Raw genomic sequence first — 20621 nt, 5'->3', positions numbered from 1 at the left:
CCTAGCCAGCCATATAAGAGCTCACGATATGCAACGTCCATAATGTTTACTTAGGGTCATCGAAAGCGATGGCCCCACTTTGTCGCTTGCGATAAGGACGCTTTGACAGGTTATTTGTATAAAGATACAAGCAAATCTCGTGCTTATGGTAAGCAACAAAGTGGAACCTTTGACTTCGACGCAAATACTATATATATATATATATATATTTATACGCTGCGAAACATATTGGAGACGCGGACGCAAGGGACAAGGTTGTACCGCGCCTATTCGACGATGACAACAATAGCGCAATGATTAGCCAGTACGGAAAATTAAAATACTGGATCAGACTATTTACTTGTTTTACGGCGTCAGGAACATTTTGAGGACACCACTGAGAAACTCCTAGTATTCGTTAAAAAGTATTTTATTGTTTTTAAACATTGTTTATTTTCATTGCCCCATTGATTGATTGATAAGTACGGTAAGGTATATATGGGAATCCAGTTCAGTCATTAATTGAGGACATGCTTATGTTCCCCATTTGTTTAACTACTATTGCAAATGCAAATGTTTAGGAACCATTACAAGTAATATTTAGACAATATACGATACACAAGGTCAATAAATTAAAATATAAGAGATATCGTTAAAAGTAATTTAATTTATATATTTTTGTAGCCTATTGTTAGTAAAACTTAAATTGTTATTAAATTTTAATAACAATACCAAAACAGCGAATCATTTCAGACGACAAGAGCAAGGGTTTTATTGTACAATTAAGTAAAACTTTATTAAATATAACCAGTTCTGTACCCCTAGTGTACATTTTTTCGATAGCGACGTGACGTACGCGTTTGCGTTAAGTGTCATTTTGTATGAGATTTTCGAGTTTCCAAAACGTCCCGCTTGGCGCGCTGTTCAAAATCCCATACAAAATGAGACTTAACGCAAACGCGTACGTCACGTTTCGCTATCAAATAAATTTACACTAGGGGTCCTGAAGACACGGTTTACGCTAGTTTTAGACCGCTCAAACTAGTTATCACGACCACTATATTTCCTACGTATAGCATTCGTCCTACTCACTTATCCGTCCGATATAAATCCGTTGGATATAAAGCGATCGTGCTGCCGATGCAGGCAATGCATAGTTAAACCATAGAAAAATAGGTAAGCTTAGAGTGCTAACTCCATACATCAGTTACCTTATTTAATAATAATGTATGTTATAGGAGGTAAGTTAAAACTTATTAATAATAAGTTTTAAACTCGCTTATAACTTAGCTGCATACGGAGTAGGCTTACTTATTTATCTAAGGTTAAACACAGAAAGAGATAACACCGTACCAATAAATTCAACAAATAAGACGCTGCACACGTCCCTTTATCCTGATTCTTTTCATTGATAAAAAACAAGACTTTGTTCAACTATTGGGAGGGATTATAAGGCATGCCGATGCGTCCAAACGACGGATTAGTCGAGCAGGATGCATTTTTATACAGAAACTGCCTCTCCATTTTTGCATTGAACTTGAATCATATTCGCCAGGATATTTGTTTTATTGTATAAACGATGTTTGGGATACGTCAAAGGATCATTGTGTCGACCTTATGTTAAATCTTACAAATAGTATATACAATATTTTTACATCACTTTATACAAATTGCTATAATTATTGACTCTATCAAAACTCGCCAGGGATATTTACAGCTGTCTTTACTCTTATCGTTTCGTCAGAGAGGGCGTCCGGTGTGTCAGTTGTTCTTTCTCTCTTGACAGGAACAGCCGGAAGGTCTTCTATGTGGCCTTCTTTACTATAAACTATATCGTTTTGGAACGGCTGCTCCAAAACTTCGTTGCCGCAGCGCTGCCCCTGTGTACCGCTGCTTTCATCGTGAGATAAAGACAGTTCAAACTGCGCCACTAATTGGCTGAGTACTTTTTTGAGGTGATCAAATGATTCCGACTCTGCGGGCCCGCTTGATGTTTCCAAAACGGCCTCGCAGTTATCGTCGTCGCAGGTGTTTTCGTACTGTCTTTTGAGCGACTTGAGTTCGCCGACGGTAACGATCAATTCGGGGTCCTCATTCATGGCATCCAACAGGTAGTCGCCCTCCCGAGTGAAGAGGAAAACGGCCGGTATTTCGATGTCGTCCTTGCCATCGCCAGACATCGCGAACATGGCAGTGACCGTGTGCGTGGAGTCGGGCACGTTGTCCACGACGATGGCGAGCTTGGCACCGGCGTTTTGTATATTTCTGACTTTCTGAGCGAATGTACATTGTCCCCGTTGCGCGACGGCAAACTTGCCCTTAAGGCTGGCGGCGTTGTTGAGCGCCGTGCAGGCGTCCAGTGGGTAGACGCGGACGGGCGTACCGGAGAGGCGCGCGTCGCGCACCTCGCGCCCAAAATGACCCGGGCCCGCAGGAAACACGCGTCCGCGAACTTCCACACCCACCGGTGTCACACCATTTTCTACATCGCTCATAGAGTTCCACTTGGACATCTCGCGCATAAACGTCAGTCCTTCTGCTGCATCTTTTGATGATTTGGCCTAAAAGAAATATTATTTAAATAAATTTAATTTAATCTTTTATCGTTAAGGTAATAGCAATTATGCAATAACCTATATCGATATACTCAGGGAAAACCAGAGGGCCTACCGCAAACGACGAAAACGGGAATTTAAATTTTTGGGGTAAGTAGGTAAAGTGGTACATAAAATTATAGAAATTTATTGAGGGCGCCATACAGCTTCAACAGGCAACATATGATGCAAACACCCATACATCCATCTCCGTCTGCCGCATAAGTACGTCCTTTACGTTTGTTGTTTATTTGACGTTTGCTGTATTATTATTATTATTTCAAATTACAAATTGCACCTTACAGCCAATGCCAAATCGGCATAAATTGGAACACATTGACAGCATAAAGCAATAACACATGTACACAGCTGTCACTTAGGTATTCAATATGGTATGGTACTCTCAGGCATCTCTCTTTCTAATACTCTCTTGCATTCCACTATCACTCGCACCATCGCACTCACAAACAAATCACACTGGCTGCACTTCGAACAGTGAGTTGAGCAGCGCGTGCGGGTGCCGTCACGTGCGCGTGTAATTATACTCGTATGTACTTACAAACAGGCGTATCAGACTTCGACAAGTTTCATACTATCAATTTTTGTCTGCGGTAAGCGTGTAGTCCAAGGTCTTCATTGATAACTTTTTTTAAGGGAGCTTCTCTTCACAGACATCTGTATTGCCAACAACTTGTGCTTCCGGACGGGGTTTCTTGCAATTCTCGCCTTCACTGCCTTTATTAGAGCTGGGGTCCGAACGGTGTGTGGTCTTCCAGACCTCTTGCGGTCATCGAAGCTCTGAGTACTATTGTATTTATTAATTGTGCGATAAACAAATTTTTTGTTGATTTTAGGTTTTCAAGCAACTTCAAAATCATGTTTAGCGGGTGCCCACATTTGTGCAACGCAATTACTGCGATACGATTCTCTTTTAGGCCCCAATTCATTATAGATACGCCGAGATAAGCGTTATGTGTGGTATATAATTACAGCTCACAAATCCACCACATGACATTTGTTTTAACGGAAATAAAGAGGTTGCAAATCGAGTAACAGAACCTAGTAACCAACTAGGTACTTGGCGGCATATAAAAACTTTTGTACAATGGCAAATAAGCAAAAACGCCCAGTCTTTCTCGGAAATCGTATTTATAGCTTACTTCTATGAGCTGGCGAACCTATAATAACCTACAAGCCTACAATCCTACATTACCTATAAACCTAGCACGCTTTGGTGCAATCATTCGATGTTAAAACTGTAAGCCACCATTTTGAAAATTTAACTTTTACTTAAAATTTGATTAATATATGTTTTGTTATTTCCTCGCAAGTGTTGAAAAACGTCGTATGAAATGCGTGTGCATTGGTCATTGGTTATCATGCTCGTGGCGTATTCCTTTACAATGTTCGCCTACGCCTTCGGCTCCGGCTCACATTGTAACTCACGCCACTCGCCTATTTTGACCCTTCTTATACAACTGTTGCATTAAATACTATAATAAAATTCTCAAGTACGTTCTTTTTGCAGTCAGTTAACGGTTTTTGTAACACCTATAAAGCTTGTTTACGCTTTTGATTTGTGATAGTGCCTGCGTACTGTGAACTATTTATATGTAACTAGGGGCAACTGACAAACATTGACGTTGTTATTGTTATTGACAACGCTCATACAATTGGTAATAAGAAGTACTTTTTTTTAATTGGCTATCGCCACGGAGGCATTTGCCAGCATCACGTCAATATAGTTTAATTATTCTCATATAACGGGATTGGGAATTTAACACGAAAATGTTGGTCAGATTAAGGAGCAGGGAATAGTTACAATTTTAAATTGTTAATTTTGATAAAATTTGAAAGGATTCGAAATAATAATAAGAAGTAACCTATTAGGTAATTATTTAAATAATGGCCATTATCAATGACAACGTGCATGCGTTTTGTGTATTGTTTATTTGTAGCCGAGCGAAAACTTCATGGTGAAGTTTGACGCCTGTCTTTCACATAGAAATATGATGGACAAGAACGTCTGTCAAACCTCAAAAGTGCGACCAAAAAACAAATGGAAGTCTCTTCTTCCTCCTGCCCTTATCCCACGCTGTGGGGCCGGCACATGTTCTTCTCTTCCATTCTCCTCTATCTTTCGTCACCTCAGCACTCACTCCTTTCTTTCTCATACCACAAAACAAATGGAAGTGTGTGCGTAAATTGTCTATGTGAGATCAAAAACAGTGATTTCATGTTACAACATATTAATAATCTATCGGTGTTTGACTGCTTTATCGACTATTTTTTCAAATGTGTTACTACTATTAGACCCTATTAGCGCCTATAGTACCTTTAATTTTAATTTATTTTTTTAATTTTAATTTCGCGCCTCTTTCTACTGACATGTTGGGTCGGGTGATGGCTTCCCTTTCGCACACTTCATCTGTCTTTAAGCGACAGCGTTTATTAGGTCTGTGGTCTTTCATGCGCGTTTTAGATGCTGTCATTAATGATGTAAAAATAATAGATCAAAATAATTTTAGACCTACTGTAAAAAGTGTCCGAGTCCGAATTCAAATAAAATGGGCACCAATCACATATTTTTCACCTAAACATTAACGGGTTGGAGTAAATAGTTTTAGTTAGTATACATACAGCTAATCTCGACTATGAATTAGGTGGATGGTGAGAGTTGATTTTTGATAGCACCTCATGTGAGTCAGCAGAAGGAACAAACACCGTACGTCTCAACTTACTCGTCAACACTACAGCTAAGACCCTTTCATTCACATTCAACACTATGATATTGATAAAGGTTACAAGTGTCTATAAAACATTGAAACGATCTTTCAATGTTTGAAGTAGCATTAAACAGATTTAGATCGCCCAAGACAAACTTTTGAAGTATCATACAGGAAACACTCTCTCACTGTCAAACCACTCAAGGTACCTTTCATCTGAAGACCCCGGGGGTATGGATACTATATTAAGATATACGTAATGTCCTGAAGCTGTGAATCTTGCTCAGAAGTCTTCGCCATGTATAGTCTCGTAACAGGTCACCCCGCTCTCGACACAGTGAGTCACGCGTTGCCAACAGCACCCCGCCACCGCCGTGTCCATATCGATCTCTTCGAAGCACATTCTACTGTGTGCTGCGCAACTCTGAATCGTAAAGTGATTCGTCCAAGTTTGATTCCGTGACAGCTACTATGTCCAAATCGTAAGATTCAAGGAGATTACATTTCCACAACTTACTTTTCCACCAGCGAACGTTCTGATAGTAAATACTTAATGAAATCGTCTTTGGCACTCGCTTCGTTCCCTGTCTTCTGAGTTTGCAACGGTCTTCGATATTTAATAGTTATTACTACGGCTTGACCTAACATTCATCTAACTTCAAAACTTTACAATATATAAATTAGACCAAAATACTACGTATTTCATCAATAATTGAATCATATAATAATTTATTGCATGTCACAAACCAGTTATAAAGGTGGTAAATTTTATGTGGTTAAGTTATGTGACGCCCTGGAAGGGCACGGCAATATAAATACTATAGTTAACTTAAAACTACTAACTGAAAATTTTGAAACAATTTACAAACTTACCCGTCATATCAGCGGATCAATCATAAAACATCCTTAAATCTGACCATAATCCTCCAACTTGAAATTTTGGCCAACCGCGTTTAAAACACGTTTTATGTTATCTTCCGAGTTTAACTACGTTTTCCTATATTCATTTTGATGCTGTTTCTTTCCTTCGAAAAATAACTAGTTTAACACAGATATATTTTAAAATAAAAATTACGTTCATACAAAAAATCTGTCAAAATGAGATTGTTGCGATAAGTCAACTGTTGTTGCCACTATGTTTCGCCTTTAGTTCTACTTCATTCAATTTTATGTACCACTACAAAGGAAGTTAATAAAACGTTTGGCTATAGTTACCGTATTGGTTGTGTAGAGCAGTTGCACCCTGCCATCGGGCAGCGTGAGCACGGAGATGCCCATGTCGGCGAGCGCGTGGATCTGGCGCGGGTCGTTGAGCGGGCGCAGGCGCGCGGGCGGCCGCGCCGCCGCCGCGCCCAGCAGCTGCCGCATCGGCTGCCGGACCTTCTCCGCTACCAGCGAAGCCGTGTTCGGACACGTCCTGAGTACACGATCAACTTACAATCTGGTAGACGTTTCTGCGTTAAATTTCTGCGCCAAAATTGCGCTTAGTTCTTTGATTTAACCCGTTAAATCTCAACATGTCGTCCAAAATGGCAAACCTCAAGGTCATTTTTTGGTTTACAAATTTTGATCCCTACTCGCGTAGCCAACATGCCAATCGATAATCGTTGGGGCCCCAGAAGTTAAAGTATCAACTACTTATAGCGAATGCGCCTACATTTACACGAAAATGTAATATTACCTACCAATTCTGTTAAAATAAAAGCCGCATCATTTCAATATTTCTCCGAGATACACACGTTACAGGCTGAGCCTAAAGTCAGGATCAATGTACTGCTCCTCTTGTAATGCCAATTTCTTGAAATAAATATATTTTTATTGAAATAACCTTGAAGTTATGATTCTTTATAACACTATGTGAAACAAACTGAAGTCGTTTTATTTTTAATTCTATTACGTAACAAACGTTAAAGACAACAGGTGCTTGTTCAGTAGAAAATTTATGTAGATTCGACTACATCAAGGCAATCCCTTATATAAAGCATTATAATGTTAAAATACCCTCAAAATAGTTGCTTTTGTTCAACAAGCTAACGAATTGGGTTAAAAAAAGGTGGTATTTGAATGATCAGCTAAAAATACTAACCTAACCTAAAAACGAATTGCACAGCAAAAAACTAATTACAAGCAAATCAGCTGCATTCTGCTGTGCAAATCAGAATTTTTCGATGAACGATATTATTTTTGTGGGTTAATTAAAAATATTTGATATAAAAGACTTACTTTCTGTACTTGTCCTCGTCGTCGTCGTCTAGTTTCAAGCTGAAGTACGAAGTGTTTTTCCCCGCATGAGCCAGGGACAGCGGCAGGAAATGCGCTTCCGTCGTCAGCACATAGTCTTCCAACTTTACCGGCATATCTTTATCATCACCGAACAGCATGTATAAATATTTGAAGGTCTCCGCTAGGACGAACGAGTCCATTCTGTCCTCGTGGACTCTCGTCCTGACGTCGTTGACTGCGGCGTAGCCACAAGGCACTTTGGTGTATTGCTGTAAAGCTTTGAGGGCCATCTTGCCCACGTGCAAGTAGTGGTCGTCCTCGGTAGCCCGGTGGAGGAAGTATGTGGACTCGAGGAACTCGGGTCGGAGGGGATGCTGCCCCCAGTGTACCTATTAAACATATTACAATGTAAATTTACGTCCCTCCATAAATACTGAGTTAGTTCTATAATTGAAAATGTATTTTTTTTCTTGACATCACTTGATACGAAGATACGCATGTGGGGTATATGATATTGTAACTACACGACAGCTGACAAATATTGCAGTTGTTTTAGTTGAAAATATCCATTAGAGACGATCAAGTTACTAGAACGGTGTGATGGTGCGTTGCGATTACAGCGCGCGTCCTCTTGATGTTTTTTTTTTCCTACCACACCGGCCGCAATCTCAATTATCGCCGGTTGATTCTGATATTTAAGGATCAATGGAATCGGGACACCCAATGGAGTCTCATCAATACAAACGCAAGTCTAGTGAGTGTACCTGGAAGTCGGTGGTGAAGGCTTCTGGTATGAAGGTGTGGCGCTGCATGACCTGGTAGAGCATCTCGTGCGTCTCGACGGCGGGTCGCACGTCGCCCAGCAGCACCTGCAGCCCCGGCCAGAACGCCAGCAGCGCGTCCATGAAGTTGCGGGATTGGAGGTGCGGCCTGTAAATGCCAAGCTCATCACAATACAGTTAGATTTCCTTCCAAAGTCGCTACATTATTAAGCGTTTACGAGTTTCCCGATAACAAACTTTTGGGTTCGCAAAAAGCTATACGATGTCTCCTCTTACATAAGGCGCGATAAAACACAAATATATGCACATAAACTATTAACAAAGACATATTTACTTGTATGCCCTTTGTAACATGGCCTGAAGTGAGCGATGTGCATTCGTACTATTTAGTATAGAGCAAAGAGAATTGAATGTAATAGAGACGAAAAAACGTGCCCCTTAGTTTGACATCCAAAACAGATCGTGCTGTACTGTGCCATATGTTATACGGTCACTGAATTATTAAACGTCAAAAATATATGGAGCTCTATAGCGCCATCTCGCTCACCTGTCAAATTCTAAGCACGAAATTGTCTGAGATTTAACAGATGTTACTCATTCAATGTATCTTTGGTATAGAGGCTGTGATGTGTGGTAAACGCGAATCATCTTAGCTGAATAGTTATTACCAATTTCACCTACCTGTGCATATGGACGGCCAACATGACGGGCCCCCTGCTGATGTACTTCATGACGGCGTTGTAGTGGCGATTGAACCTGGCCAGGTACTTCTCGTCGCCCAGCAGGATGTACGCCTTGAGGCAGTACTCGTAGTACGAGTCGATGCCGGCGCCCACGCCTGAGTCCTTGCGGACCCAGTCGCCGGAGTGGATGTTTATCACCGTGCCCATTAGGTCGGACGTCCTGAAATATATCAGATGTTAACACGAAAGAGGACCCGGCGAAATCGCCTTTTCTTACAAACGTAGTCCTCATTTTCCTCTCTGGATATTAACACTATTGAAAATATTTTGACAAAAAAAATTGTATATCAATCACTGCTATGCCCCTACGTTTGATTTAATTAGAATTTTTAATTATTATAAGATTTAGGCTCATTTAAAAATTTTTGTATGAAATATGTTTTTCGCTCCTAACTTTTACAATAATCGAAAAAAGTCAAACATAGCTATGGTTAATATACATCAAATTATGTAAAAACATTTTCTATAATATCAATATCCAGAAATAAAAATGGGGACTACGTTTGTATGGAAACGACCATCCTCTTTCCTCTTAAGTAAAAATTTTAAAACATTAGGAAAGAGACCTGATGATCAGCTATCAACGGTTGAACCATTTGAACAATTGAATCACGAAACTTGTTTCTTTTGTGAGGTTTAATGACAATCTGACAGATACAGATACAATAAACAGATCAAAAATCACAATTTATATTGTTATAAGTAAGCCTGCTTCCATATTTTTGGCCTGGGCTGTTACGTTTACAGACCTCTAAGATGCGAGTCCGAGTAGCGGCGAAGAAGCTAGTAGCGATCGACTATTTTCTCGCGAAACACTTTGAAATAAAGTTCAATATCAGGTTAAAACTATATTTCCTCTACCTAAGGGCTTAAACTTATATTTTCTAGAAAAAAAAACGTATTTAAACAGAAGACACTTGCTCGCGAAGAAAAATCTCGCCCTCTATTCGCTAAACGCTGCTGGTCAGAGCACCTTAAAGTTCGACTGAGCGTAAGCATGAGCGAGACAGAAGTGCGTGCCCGGGACCACGGGTAGAGTCCGACCAAGCTAAGTTGGCAGTGATTTTGATAGCCCAGCCTGGGCAAGTGTAAACGTCATAAATCCAAAAACGGGCTACGACTTTTTAAAAACTCCGTTTTCTGAACCTTACTGCACCTTAATTTAGATCAGCGCAGTTAAAAATATCAATCTCTCATGCCATAAATAGTCCATTGCTGGGAAGGAGGCCACAATTCAATGAAACAATAAATGCTTGGACCGATATTTTTATCACTAAGCCAGACAAAAGGAAAACGTGGTCTATGTACAGCCAAGTGTAATATGGGTGGACAGTGCACACAAGTTGCTCAAAAATATGTCCCATAGCTCGTATGTCAACGACATTTTTGAGTAAGTTGCGCGGACCCATATTTTTTCACTTGACTGTACATACTACAAGGAAACTTGTGTTATTTATTCGTACGCGAATATTTACCTCATTATTATGTGAATTCATGTGGTATTTCACCGATAAGTGAATTTATTATTGTTGAACAATGCTTTGAAAATGACTCATTTAACTAATAAATGACGCGCATATGCTCCGACTAAGCTACTTACCTTTCAGACTACTTAAATAGGGTAGATAAGCAGCTTCGTCATATTTTAGAGAGTATACAGTCGCCAGAATAGTGGAATGTAATCATAAAACGTGATACAACAACCATCTGCAGATTTTAAGTAAGTGGCAGTTTAAACAATTTGTTTAGTGTGAATGTATGAGCGTTTGTTACTAAACGCAAGTACCACATGTATGAACTCGCACTACATAAGATAGATTTCCTTTTAAATATAGCCCAAGTTGCCGCTTACTAAACTATATTTTAGTAACTCTTTATTATAAAAACTTTTTTTAATCTCTAGTGGCATCACCAAATGGGCTCCAGTAAAAACAGTGCCGTTATGCATAGTTGGGGCCATTTCGTGATGCACACTTAGTGTAGATTCTATTTCTATATTTTTTCCTGTATGTCTTGTTGTTCTTTATTCTAAAAACACCTTTAAAACGTCATTTATAAGTCTAAAACAGAGGTGTAAATTTGCCATCCGAGGTGTAGAACCTGTAGAGCCAGTTCAGATTAGGCGCAGATCGTGCACGTCTCGCGGGATGCTACTGGTTTACTTAAGATCAGTGTTTTTTAACCACTAGTGGTTCCTGAAGAGAATCTGAAGTTTTCCGTTATCCTTCGTTAAAATTATTCGAAATAATTTACAAGTAAAAAAATAATTGGTCGAGTGGGGTTTGTCACTGATTTATTTACCTGTGCCTGATCTTCCACAGCCTGTCCATGGCCTTGTGCGCCTTCTGCTCATAGACGGGGCGGCCGGTGAGCCGCGACAGCGCCGCCATCTCCAGGATCATGGTGCCCGCGCACGCCGTGCACGTCTCGCGCGACTCCTGCAGGTGGCGCACGCCGTGCCGCAGGTTCACCTGCAAGCGATAATGCGTTAAGAGGAGGCTAACGCATATTGTAGTTTCTATAGTGAATAGGGGTGATGTCAAGAGTTGAATTTTATAACAAGATCTGGATAAATAGATACAGAATGACTCATCTGTCACAATAAATTGGACACTGAAAAAAAAAATTTTCAACAAAAAATCTTTAACGTTCTAGATGATCTGACGTGGTGTTGCAAACAAAATATATCTACAGATACAGCCAAATATGCTCGCACGTAATTGCGGACTGCGTTTTCTTTGCACGGATAGCAGTAATTAGATTCGCTGTAATGTTATAGGTGCAATGAACCTTCAGAGGTACCTACTCGTATATGTAATTACCCACCCAACTGGTTAAACACGCATAGGTCCTGCCTATGTATGAATTTGGTGAGGAAGTCAGAATGTGAATTTTTGGGCTCTGGTTCTCAAACTATAATTATCACCTAAATCAACAGTCAATCCACTAATTTAGCTCATAAACGCCTAGAAGACGCACGAAGTTATTTATTATTATTGAACTTATTAATAATCCAGTTAATATGAAGTCGTGATTCGGGTTTAAATGATCGGGTTAAATGATGATGAACGCTTGTTTTTAAATCAAGAAGATGACAAAATACAGGCGTAGTCTCTGTCTGATGTCAAGCGACTACTTAGGTAAATCTGTATACCTACTGTTGCAACTCTGTTCTCATTCGCATACGTTCGTTGTAAGACTTTAGCGCCATTGCAAGCACGGTACGTACCCGTCCGTGCGGGATCCCTGTGGACGTGTTGAAGGCGGGCAGTAAGCGGCGACCGAGATCTTCAGCTAGTGCCAGCAGCTCTCCACCGTACCACTGCAACACGGGCACCTCCGGCTTCAGCACCGTTGCCAAAACGTGCGCGGACAGCAAGCCCCTGCGACCATACGCAATACATTACAACAAGATATAGAGAAACCATAAGTTGGTTATATTAAAATAACATTGAATGGAATCACAAAAGCGTGCCTCGCCAAGTCGAGAAGAGAGTAAAGAACTTTAAGACACTTGCCCCAGCATTCTGATGTTAGTTTCGAACACAGAAACTACGATGTCGTGATCGAACGAGACGTCTTTGATGACAAGTTTGATGGCTCTGCTGAACTCGGAGAAGTCTCCCATCACCACCAGCGTGTCCAAGCTGTCCACTAGCGTCAGAGAAAAGCTGGAATCATTCAAAATATTATCATAACCATAATCATTCTTATACATTTAGATAGCTCGCTATTAGGCGGTAACCGACGGCTGCCAACAACGTTTCACGCACATCTTTTTACATGAGATAATCTAATTACTAAACATTGTTATACGCGGTAAGCGCATTGCGTCTCAACGCACATGTAAAATATTTTACCTTAAATAAATAAATATTATAGGACATTATTACACAAATTGACTAAGTCCCACAGTAAGCTCAATAAGGCTTGTATTGAGGGTACTTAGACAACGATATATATAATATATAAATATGTATAAATACTTAAATACATAGAAAACACCCATGACTCAGGAACAAATATCCATGCTCATCACACGAATAAATGCCCTTACCAGGATTTGAACCCGGGACCATCAGCTTCGTAGGCAGGGTCACTACCCACTAGGCCAAACCGGTCGTCATAACCTTCATAGTATGTATAAGGAGTATCCTTGTTTATTGCGTGAAACGCGTGCGGCGCAAGCGGTTAGGGTCTCCCCACACCTATCAACGCGGAATCGGCCAAAGCCGATAGGAAAATGCTTTATGTCTAGTTGCCTACGCAATAAAAAAATAAAAGACATCGCTCGGCTCCACTCGGCCTACCCCTTACGACGGCTTTCGCCGATTTTGCGTTTTCTTATTTGTACGCACAACTATTGTGTTCGACTTGAGGATTTTTATATTATTTCTACTCAGACACATGAGCTTTTTCCATTTTTACTAAGAAATATATGTCTACAATTTTTTGGTCCGTTTGGCTACGTTTTATGTCCGTAACAAAACGGACAAACAAAAATGTATGAAATTTTGGGGACACTTTTTTGTCGTATAAGGATCGAAAGAGGTCGTGATTCTGAGTGGACATAATACGAGTATACAAAATCCAAAAACTAACATGCAATTTAGGGGTACAATTTTAAATAGAAATACCCCGATAGGTGTAAGGAGACCCTAAATCGCGTTACAGACGCAGCATTGTACGCCTAAAACGAAGTGCCCTATGTTGATTTAACATAGTAAAAATGATAATGCGCTAGCCACGGCGTTCAAATGATTTCGTTAGAAATAAGACTGTGCCTCTCTACCTATGGTTGTTATTTTAGGGCTCCGTAGCTCAGTCGGCAAAAACGGAACCCTTATAGCATCAGGTTGTTGTCAATTTGTCAATACCCTTTTTCTCAGAAACGCGTAAAAGTACCTATCAAGCCGAAATTAATATCAAATAATACACAGGTCTGCTACCCCTTGGAGCAGTGCAAAATTCTAAGTCAAGGTAATCTAAAGACAAGTGCGAGATCGTTTACCTCGCGCACCGAGGGTTCCGTACAAACTTTAAATTTTCTCATTTAACTATGATCAATCACGAAAGACTTTTGACCAGAAGTATACTATTAGCATAATTGTGTACAGCGCCATCTATGGGCAAATTGGCTAACTAATTTGCGCGATCTGTATGTATGTTGGTTTTTCAGGGATACCTAATTCTTTATCATGAGAACGCGATTTCAATAATTTTTGTTTTATTTGAAAGGAAGTGTCTTTAGTGTAATCTCATAGGAATTTCAAGTATAATAAACACCCGCAAATGGGATCAAATTAGAAATTTAATTATAAAATGTGTTTTGTTATTTAAAAAAAAGTTATTAAGGTAGGTCTGATTTTATTTTTCCAGTAATCTATATGATAATTTTATTACAATGTTTTTTTCACATTTTCCTTCGTAAGTCAATTTACTTTCACTATAAAAAAATGTTTTGTAATGTTCAATTTAAGCTCCTTCAAATTATACCCCACTTGACCTAATAACTAGAGGTTAAAATTTTGCCCCCTCTTTATATTGGGCATTTTCCATAATTAATATAAATAAAATAAAAAAAATTACGCTTCCAATATGTCTGAGTTAGCGTTGTTCATTACTATTCCAAATTTCAAATCGATAGCTTAAGTACTTTTCGAGATATTTAGCAATATGACAGACGGACGGACGGACAGAGTCGCACCATAAGGGTTCCTTTTGTACCTTTTTGGTACGGAACTGTTTATGGCGCATATTTATTTTGACGCTCGTAAGGGCATCAAAAACCTATAGGGAACTTGCCGAAAAGAGTTACTTAGTTAGCTAAGTTTGTACGGAACTCCAGGTGCACGAGTCCAAATTACACTTGACCGTTATTTTATTACCTATTTTGTTTTATTTTCGATGTAAAATAGAAAATACTCTGCTGTAATAGTACATTATGATACAATTGTGCTAAGTTGGTTATTACACACGAGGCGATATTGTGCGCGCGAGCTGTAAGCGAGCGCGCAATAAGAAAGCCGATGTGAGTAATGCCCAGTGCATTCTTGCAAGGAAAAAACAAAACTTATAAATTAGATTTTTTTTTGTCTAAACAGTAAACCACCACCACCAAATCGTGCTGGGCTTGTAGGCACTTATTCGCCAGTTCATTGAAGTAAGCTAGCAATACGTTTTCCAAGAAAGAACGGGCGTTTTTTCTGATTTTCCATTGAATAAAAGTTTCATATGCCGCCAATTATTTTTCACCCAATTTTGATGGTAAAAGGCGATCGTTCTCGGCTCTTGCCTCTATTATTATTACTGGCAGCGTCAATTGTATGTGTTTTTCATTTTCAATGCTTGAAAATGACATTTTCGTCAATATATAAACTAAAAACATGCAAAACTATTCCAATTTTATGACAAATACGGAAAATGGCTGGCGCGTTTTTTTTTAAGCACGATTCCAATGCGCGCGCAAGGCAAAGGCGCGAACGAAATCGACAAACAGCCAATAAAAAAATTGTAAAAAAGCTAATATTTTCGTATTTCTATTCGACGGATGGAGATTAAATCTATAAAATGTTATGTTTATTCATAAATGTAATTTACGAGATAATTTAATCTATAAATTATGTTTGGTGTAATAAAACCTCTTTGAACTAACAATTGTTGGTTAAAAAAAATGTATTAGTCGACCAAATTAAGAAGGCTCCGATTCCATGCATATTATTAGCAATCAGTTACCTTCTGAACTCAGTCGGATAATATAATGAAAAAGCACGAGTGTTATAATATACTGAAAAAGCACGCGTGTTTAATATCTAGGATTATGAGCCAAAAATCGGTGGAATAAAAATGCTGTTTTGAGCAAGTGTGTTGAAAAGAATATAAATGACTACCTACTTAGTCCACGTATTTATCATGTTATTCGGAACCATATAAATGCCTAATACCGGCTAATACATTACATAAATATTTAAGTTAGTATTCGGAAAATGTCTAATGCATTCACAACCAGCACGAGCTACACGAGCTGTGATCGCACATTTTTTCCGATCTGTAGGAAAAAGCGCCTACAAACAGAGAACCCATTTAGTAGCTGGCAGCGAATGTGTTAAAATGAACACGTACTGTAACTAGAAACACCGATTGACCTTGAAAGCAATTATTGTTATCAGTATTACAATACATACATTGGTTTGTACATTGCAGGCAGATTTTTTTTTATATACACGTGCATAAATTTCAGCGCGACTAGAGCCACATGCGGCTTTCCACCAGATTTCCTTTATTGTTTTCCAGGTATTCCCACCTGGTCCTCGTCAGTCCTACAAGCGACGCATTCAGTGCAATAGGCGCGGCATGCGAAACCGACGTCATCATTTTAGGACTGGCAAACAGGGGTTTGGGGGGGGTGGGGGGTTGGTTGGAACCGCAATGCGAGCGGCGTAGCAATTACTCGAGAAAAAATTTACTCTAATCACCTAATCAGTATAAATAAATAATAAATAAATATTATAGGACATTATTACACAAATTGACTAAGTCCCACAGTAAGCTCAATAAGGCTTGTGTTGAGGGCACTTAGACAACGATATATATAATATATAAATATTTATAAATACTTAAATACATAGAAGACACCCATGACTCAGGAACAAATATCCATGCTCATCACACGAATAAATGCCCATACCAGGATTTGAACCCGGGACCATCGGCTTCGTAGGCAGGGTCACTACCCACTAGGCCAGACCGGTCGTCAATGCAATGCGGCGAACTTATTTGCAACTCGTGGCTATATCAATGCATGAGGCAGGGATCGGAACCGGTTTTTTGCAAAAACATCGAAATAACCATATATTTCGGTTTATTTTATACTCTAAATGTAGGACTCAGTTGTGTTTTCAGATAACGACTTCGTATTATTAGATTGCCTAATTAGAAATGAAGTAATTAACAAAGAACGAAAAAATACCGTTTTCGTTCCCATACAAAAAATACCGGTTTCCGATCCCTGGCATGAGGACAAGAGCTTGTACCCCAATCCAGCTTATCATTTTCAGGACTTCAGTTTATGCACTTCAGTGGTATTAATAATAATAACCTAGTTTATGGTAGTGTCAGCGCCCGATTAACTAGCATTATAATTGTATAGTGACAGAAACTCAATATAATGAATTTATATTGCTGCAACCCTATAAATTAAAATGTATCCAAAAGCTAATTTGGTGTTTAATCTACCACTGAAGCCACTCCCCCCAAACCTCACAGTACAAAAAAAAAGGTGTACGAGTAAGTGTGTGGTTTTCACGGAAGAGTTCCACACCTTAATAGGGTAGGAAAAAAAACATGCAAATAAAGGAATGTGTGTTCATTAATGAATGGGATTTGGACTTAAATACCCTATAGTTAAAGATTCATTACTATAATATATGGAAGTATGAGAATTCAAATGAATAACATGCATAAGGGATGCATCAGTAACTATGATTTAATATACTATATAGGATATGCATAGGATAACCAGAAACAGATCAAAATTTTCTTACTTTCCAAGAGCATCATCCATGTCACCGCGACTTGGTGTGATGCCTTTCCATCGCCCTTTGCAGCTAAGAGGCATCAACTCATCCGCTGGATATGCATTGTCCATGTATGCATTGTATGCATGGTAAAACATTTTTCGGGCCTCCTCTCTGTACAAAATTTCATAGACATTAAAATCTATAGGTATATAGTATAATTAAATAAATATAAATTTTACACCAATTTACATAATCCTACAGTAAGTTGGATAATTCATTCAATAAAGGCAATCTAACAAATGAACATAGTCCTAAGCATAGGTTTGGTGACACCAAAGAGAATTTGAAATAGAGGTGTATTATAAAAGAAAACTTTGTAGCAACGTAAATTTACTGCCATCTTTCGACACATAATTAAAAGTTTTCGAACGCCATTTGACTTTCATCCTTATTCTTTTACTGATTCGACTTAAATATGTTAAATATCAAAAAGTGGCGCCATCTAATAGGTCAAAGGCTAAAGGCATCGTTTCGAGCGATGGCGCCATAACCTTTAGGTAGTGCCCGGTAAGATGGCGCCACTTTTTGATATTTAAGAGCAATTCCTAGCTGAGCAACTTTTCAAATCTCGAATTTTTGAAGCTATGTTTTTGTCGCGCTGCGGTGGGCGGGACTGCGTGCGTTCGATAAGGACAACTGCAGCTCGGACTAACATTCCTACGCAAAAAAACTCTAAAATCATGGCTTCGCTCTCTACTGTTTCCTCCTACAAAACGCAACCAATCATTATCAAATTTTGAAAACTGCAAGTGGAATAAATAATCTATGCCGCTACGTTTTGACTTTTTGGATATTTGTTGTGTTGTCATATTTGTATACAGCACCTTTTTTGCAGCCAATTCAATTGAGCCGTTTTTGCGATTTTCGAGGCGCTGTAAGTTTCTTCAAAATAAAATAATCCAAAAAAGCAAAACATAACGGCACAGATATTGATGATACTGATCTTATTTGAAAAAATCATTGCTCTAGATTCAAAATCCAGGGAGGAAACCGTCGAGAGTGTTTGTATGGAAAAATCGCAACTGGGAATTCCTCTTAACAAATTGAACACATATCACTGAAAGAATAAGAATCAAAGTCAGATGGCGTTCTAAAAGTTTTAATTATGTGTTGACGAATGGCAGTATATTTAAAAAAAAAAATCTTTTTATTGTTTACCAGTAACAATTTTTCCATAAAAGAAATATCTGGGGAAACCCAAAGGGCTAAGCCTGTATCTTGGGGCCCTAGAGCACAAAGCAATTTTAACATTAAAATTAATATGCTATACGTATACTTAACAAAATAGCATTAACTGTACAATTTACGAGTATAAAAACAATAAACAATTACATAGTAAATAATTTATATTAATTCAACAGCTTTTGATTAACATGTAGTAGACATTAAACATTTTGATTTTCACGTTTACCTTGAATATCTTACTATAAGCATAATTAAAAATGATAATGAAAAGATAACATTCCATTACACTTTCTTTGATTTTACCTTAAACTTATTCTTTCAGCTTTAGTCATTGGTGCAGAAGTTTCTTCTTCAGTACTCACGCTGATAATTGCAAGAACAAGAACTAATAAAACTCGATAAGCCATTATTTTGATCATAACACAATATTTTTAGTAACAATATCACTAATTATCAGTTGTAAAGAAAACATGAAATAACGAATATAGAAACGAAGGAAGTAAAACATAAAAAGCGCTACTGCTATAATTTAATCATTTTTAACACTTTCACATTGTTGTAGGATATTTAAAATACCATTTACAGTCAAAAATTAAGCGACTTCAAATATTACAGTGTCGCGAATTGTGATGTGATTGTAATGTGTAGTACACTGTACAGTGATAGTTTAATAATTGACGTGTATTTAGTCTATGGGTAAATGTCATGCCACAGACTATATAAACCTATAAATAAACATGAAAACGACCGAAATGTAAGGCTTGGACCTATGGCTGCTTCCCGACATCGGGCTTGAAATCAGTTCCGATTTCGGGCCTGATAATCGTTTTCCATTTCACGGAATATCAGGACATCGTTAACAATATTTGAAATATAAAATAGTTATTTACGATACAAGTGCAGAAAACAGGAAATTCGCAACGAGTGGTGATAAATTTAAACACGACCGAAGGGAGTGTTTTAAATCGACACGAAATGCCAATTACCTATTCGCACGTGTATCGTACAACGTTTTACAGTACATATGGCTCTTTAAAGTTTCGACATATGCTTGGAAAGTGCTCAGTGAAAGAACCACCATGTACTGTAAAATACTTTGTGTCTAGTTGCCAAAAATGTACAATGTATGACATTTTTGAATATGAACCATTTTTTTAATGCCCGTAATTGACGAACTTTGATTTTCGCGGTTATATCACTGATATCAGGCCTGATAGAGTGTGGATGTAATTGCCACTTTAGGGCCCGATGTCGGGAAGTGTGGATGTAATTGGGCCTTAGGACAGTAATAAATACCTAGGGTATGGAAGGTAGAGTTAAGGAATAGAATCATACCAAAAGTGTCCAACAATAAACCATAAATAGGTGGCGCTACAATACCTAGAATACTTGCTCAAGCGAACAGTGCTCTTCGCTCCGTCAATTACGCCTAGGTTCTTAGCTACTCTAGCGCTACTCTGGAGAGATTTGGAACTATTATTTATAGCTGACAGCTGATCACTTTTGCAACAGTTCTGCCCATGTTCCGCCTATGGAGATTATATTCCTTGCCTCTACCTTCCATAGTTCTTAGCGACTCTGGAGAAATTTGGAACTATTATTTATAGCTGAGAGCAAAGAGTAAAGTAAGCTGAGAGCATTACTCTTTGGCTGAGAGCTGGACACTTGTGCAACAGTTCTACCATAAAAGATTTCACTCCTTTTAATTCCACACTTCATAACCTAGGGATTCCGTACACACAGGTGTTATAGTCAGACCAAGCGATGTTGATAGCCCAGAAGTGTCAAGTAAACGTCATACTTTTATAGA

The 20621-nt window shown here is 38.7% G+C and overlaps 1 protein-coding gene across 1 annotated transcript; it reads right to left on the bottom strand.

The window, feature by feature from the left end:
• Nucleotides 1-626: 626 nt before the first annotated feature.
• Nucleotides 627-19474, bottom strand: LOC133515505 (ER degradation-enhancing alpha-mannosidase-like protein 3). The gene is made up of 10 exons (XM_061848052.1): nt 19115-19474; nt 17591-17737; nt 12566-12718; nt 12277-12430; nt 11349-11518; nt 8986-9207; nt 8287-8452; nt 7523-7911; nt 6515-6716; nt 627-2540 (listed from the first exon to the last, which is right to left on the bottom strand). The coding sequence occupies exons 1-10, from the start codon at nt 19228-19230 to the stop codon at nt 1671-1673; spliced, it is 2589 nt and encodes an 862-aa protein (XP_061704036.1). The 5' UTR covers nt 19231-19474; the 3' UTR covers nt 627-1670.
• Nucleotides 19475-20621: the final 1147 nt, after the last annotated feature.

The sequence above is a fragment of the Cydia pomonella genome, chromosome 1 (genome assembly GCF_033807575.1).
Source record: "Cydia pomonella isolate Wapato2018A chromosome 1, ilCydPomo1, whole genome shotgun sequence".
Taxonomy (NCBI): Eukaryota; Metazoa; Arthropoda; class Insecta; order Lepidoptera; family Tortricidae; genus Cydia; species Cydia pomonella.
Note: the sequence above shows the minus strand (reverse complement) of the source record. Positions and strands in the feature narration are given on the sequence as shown.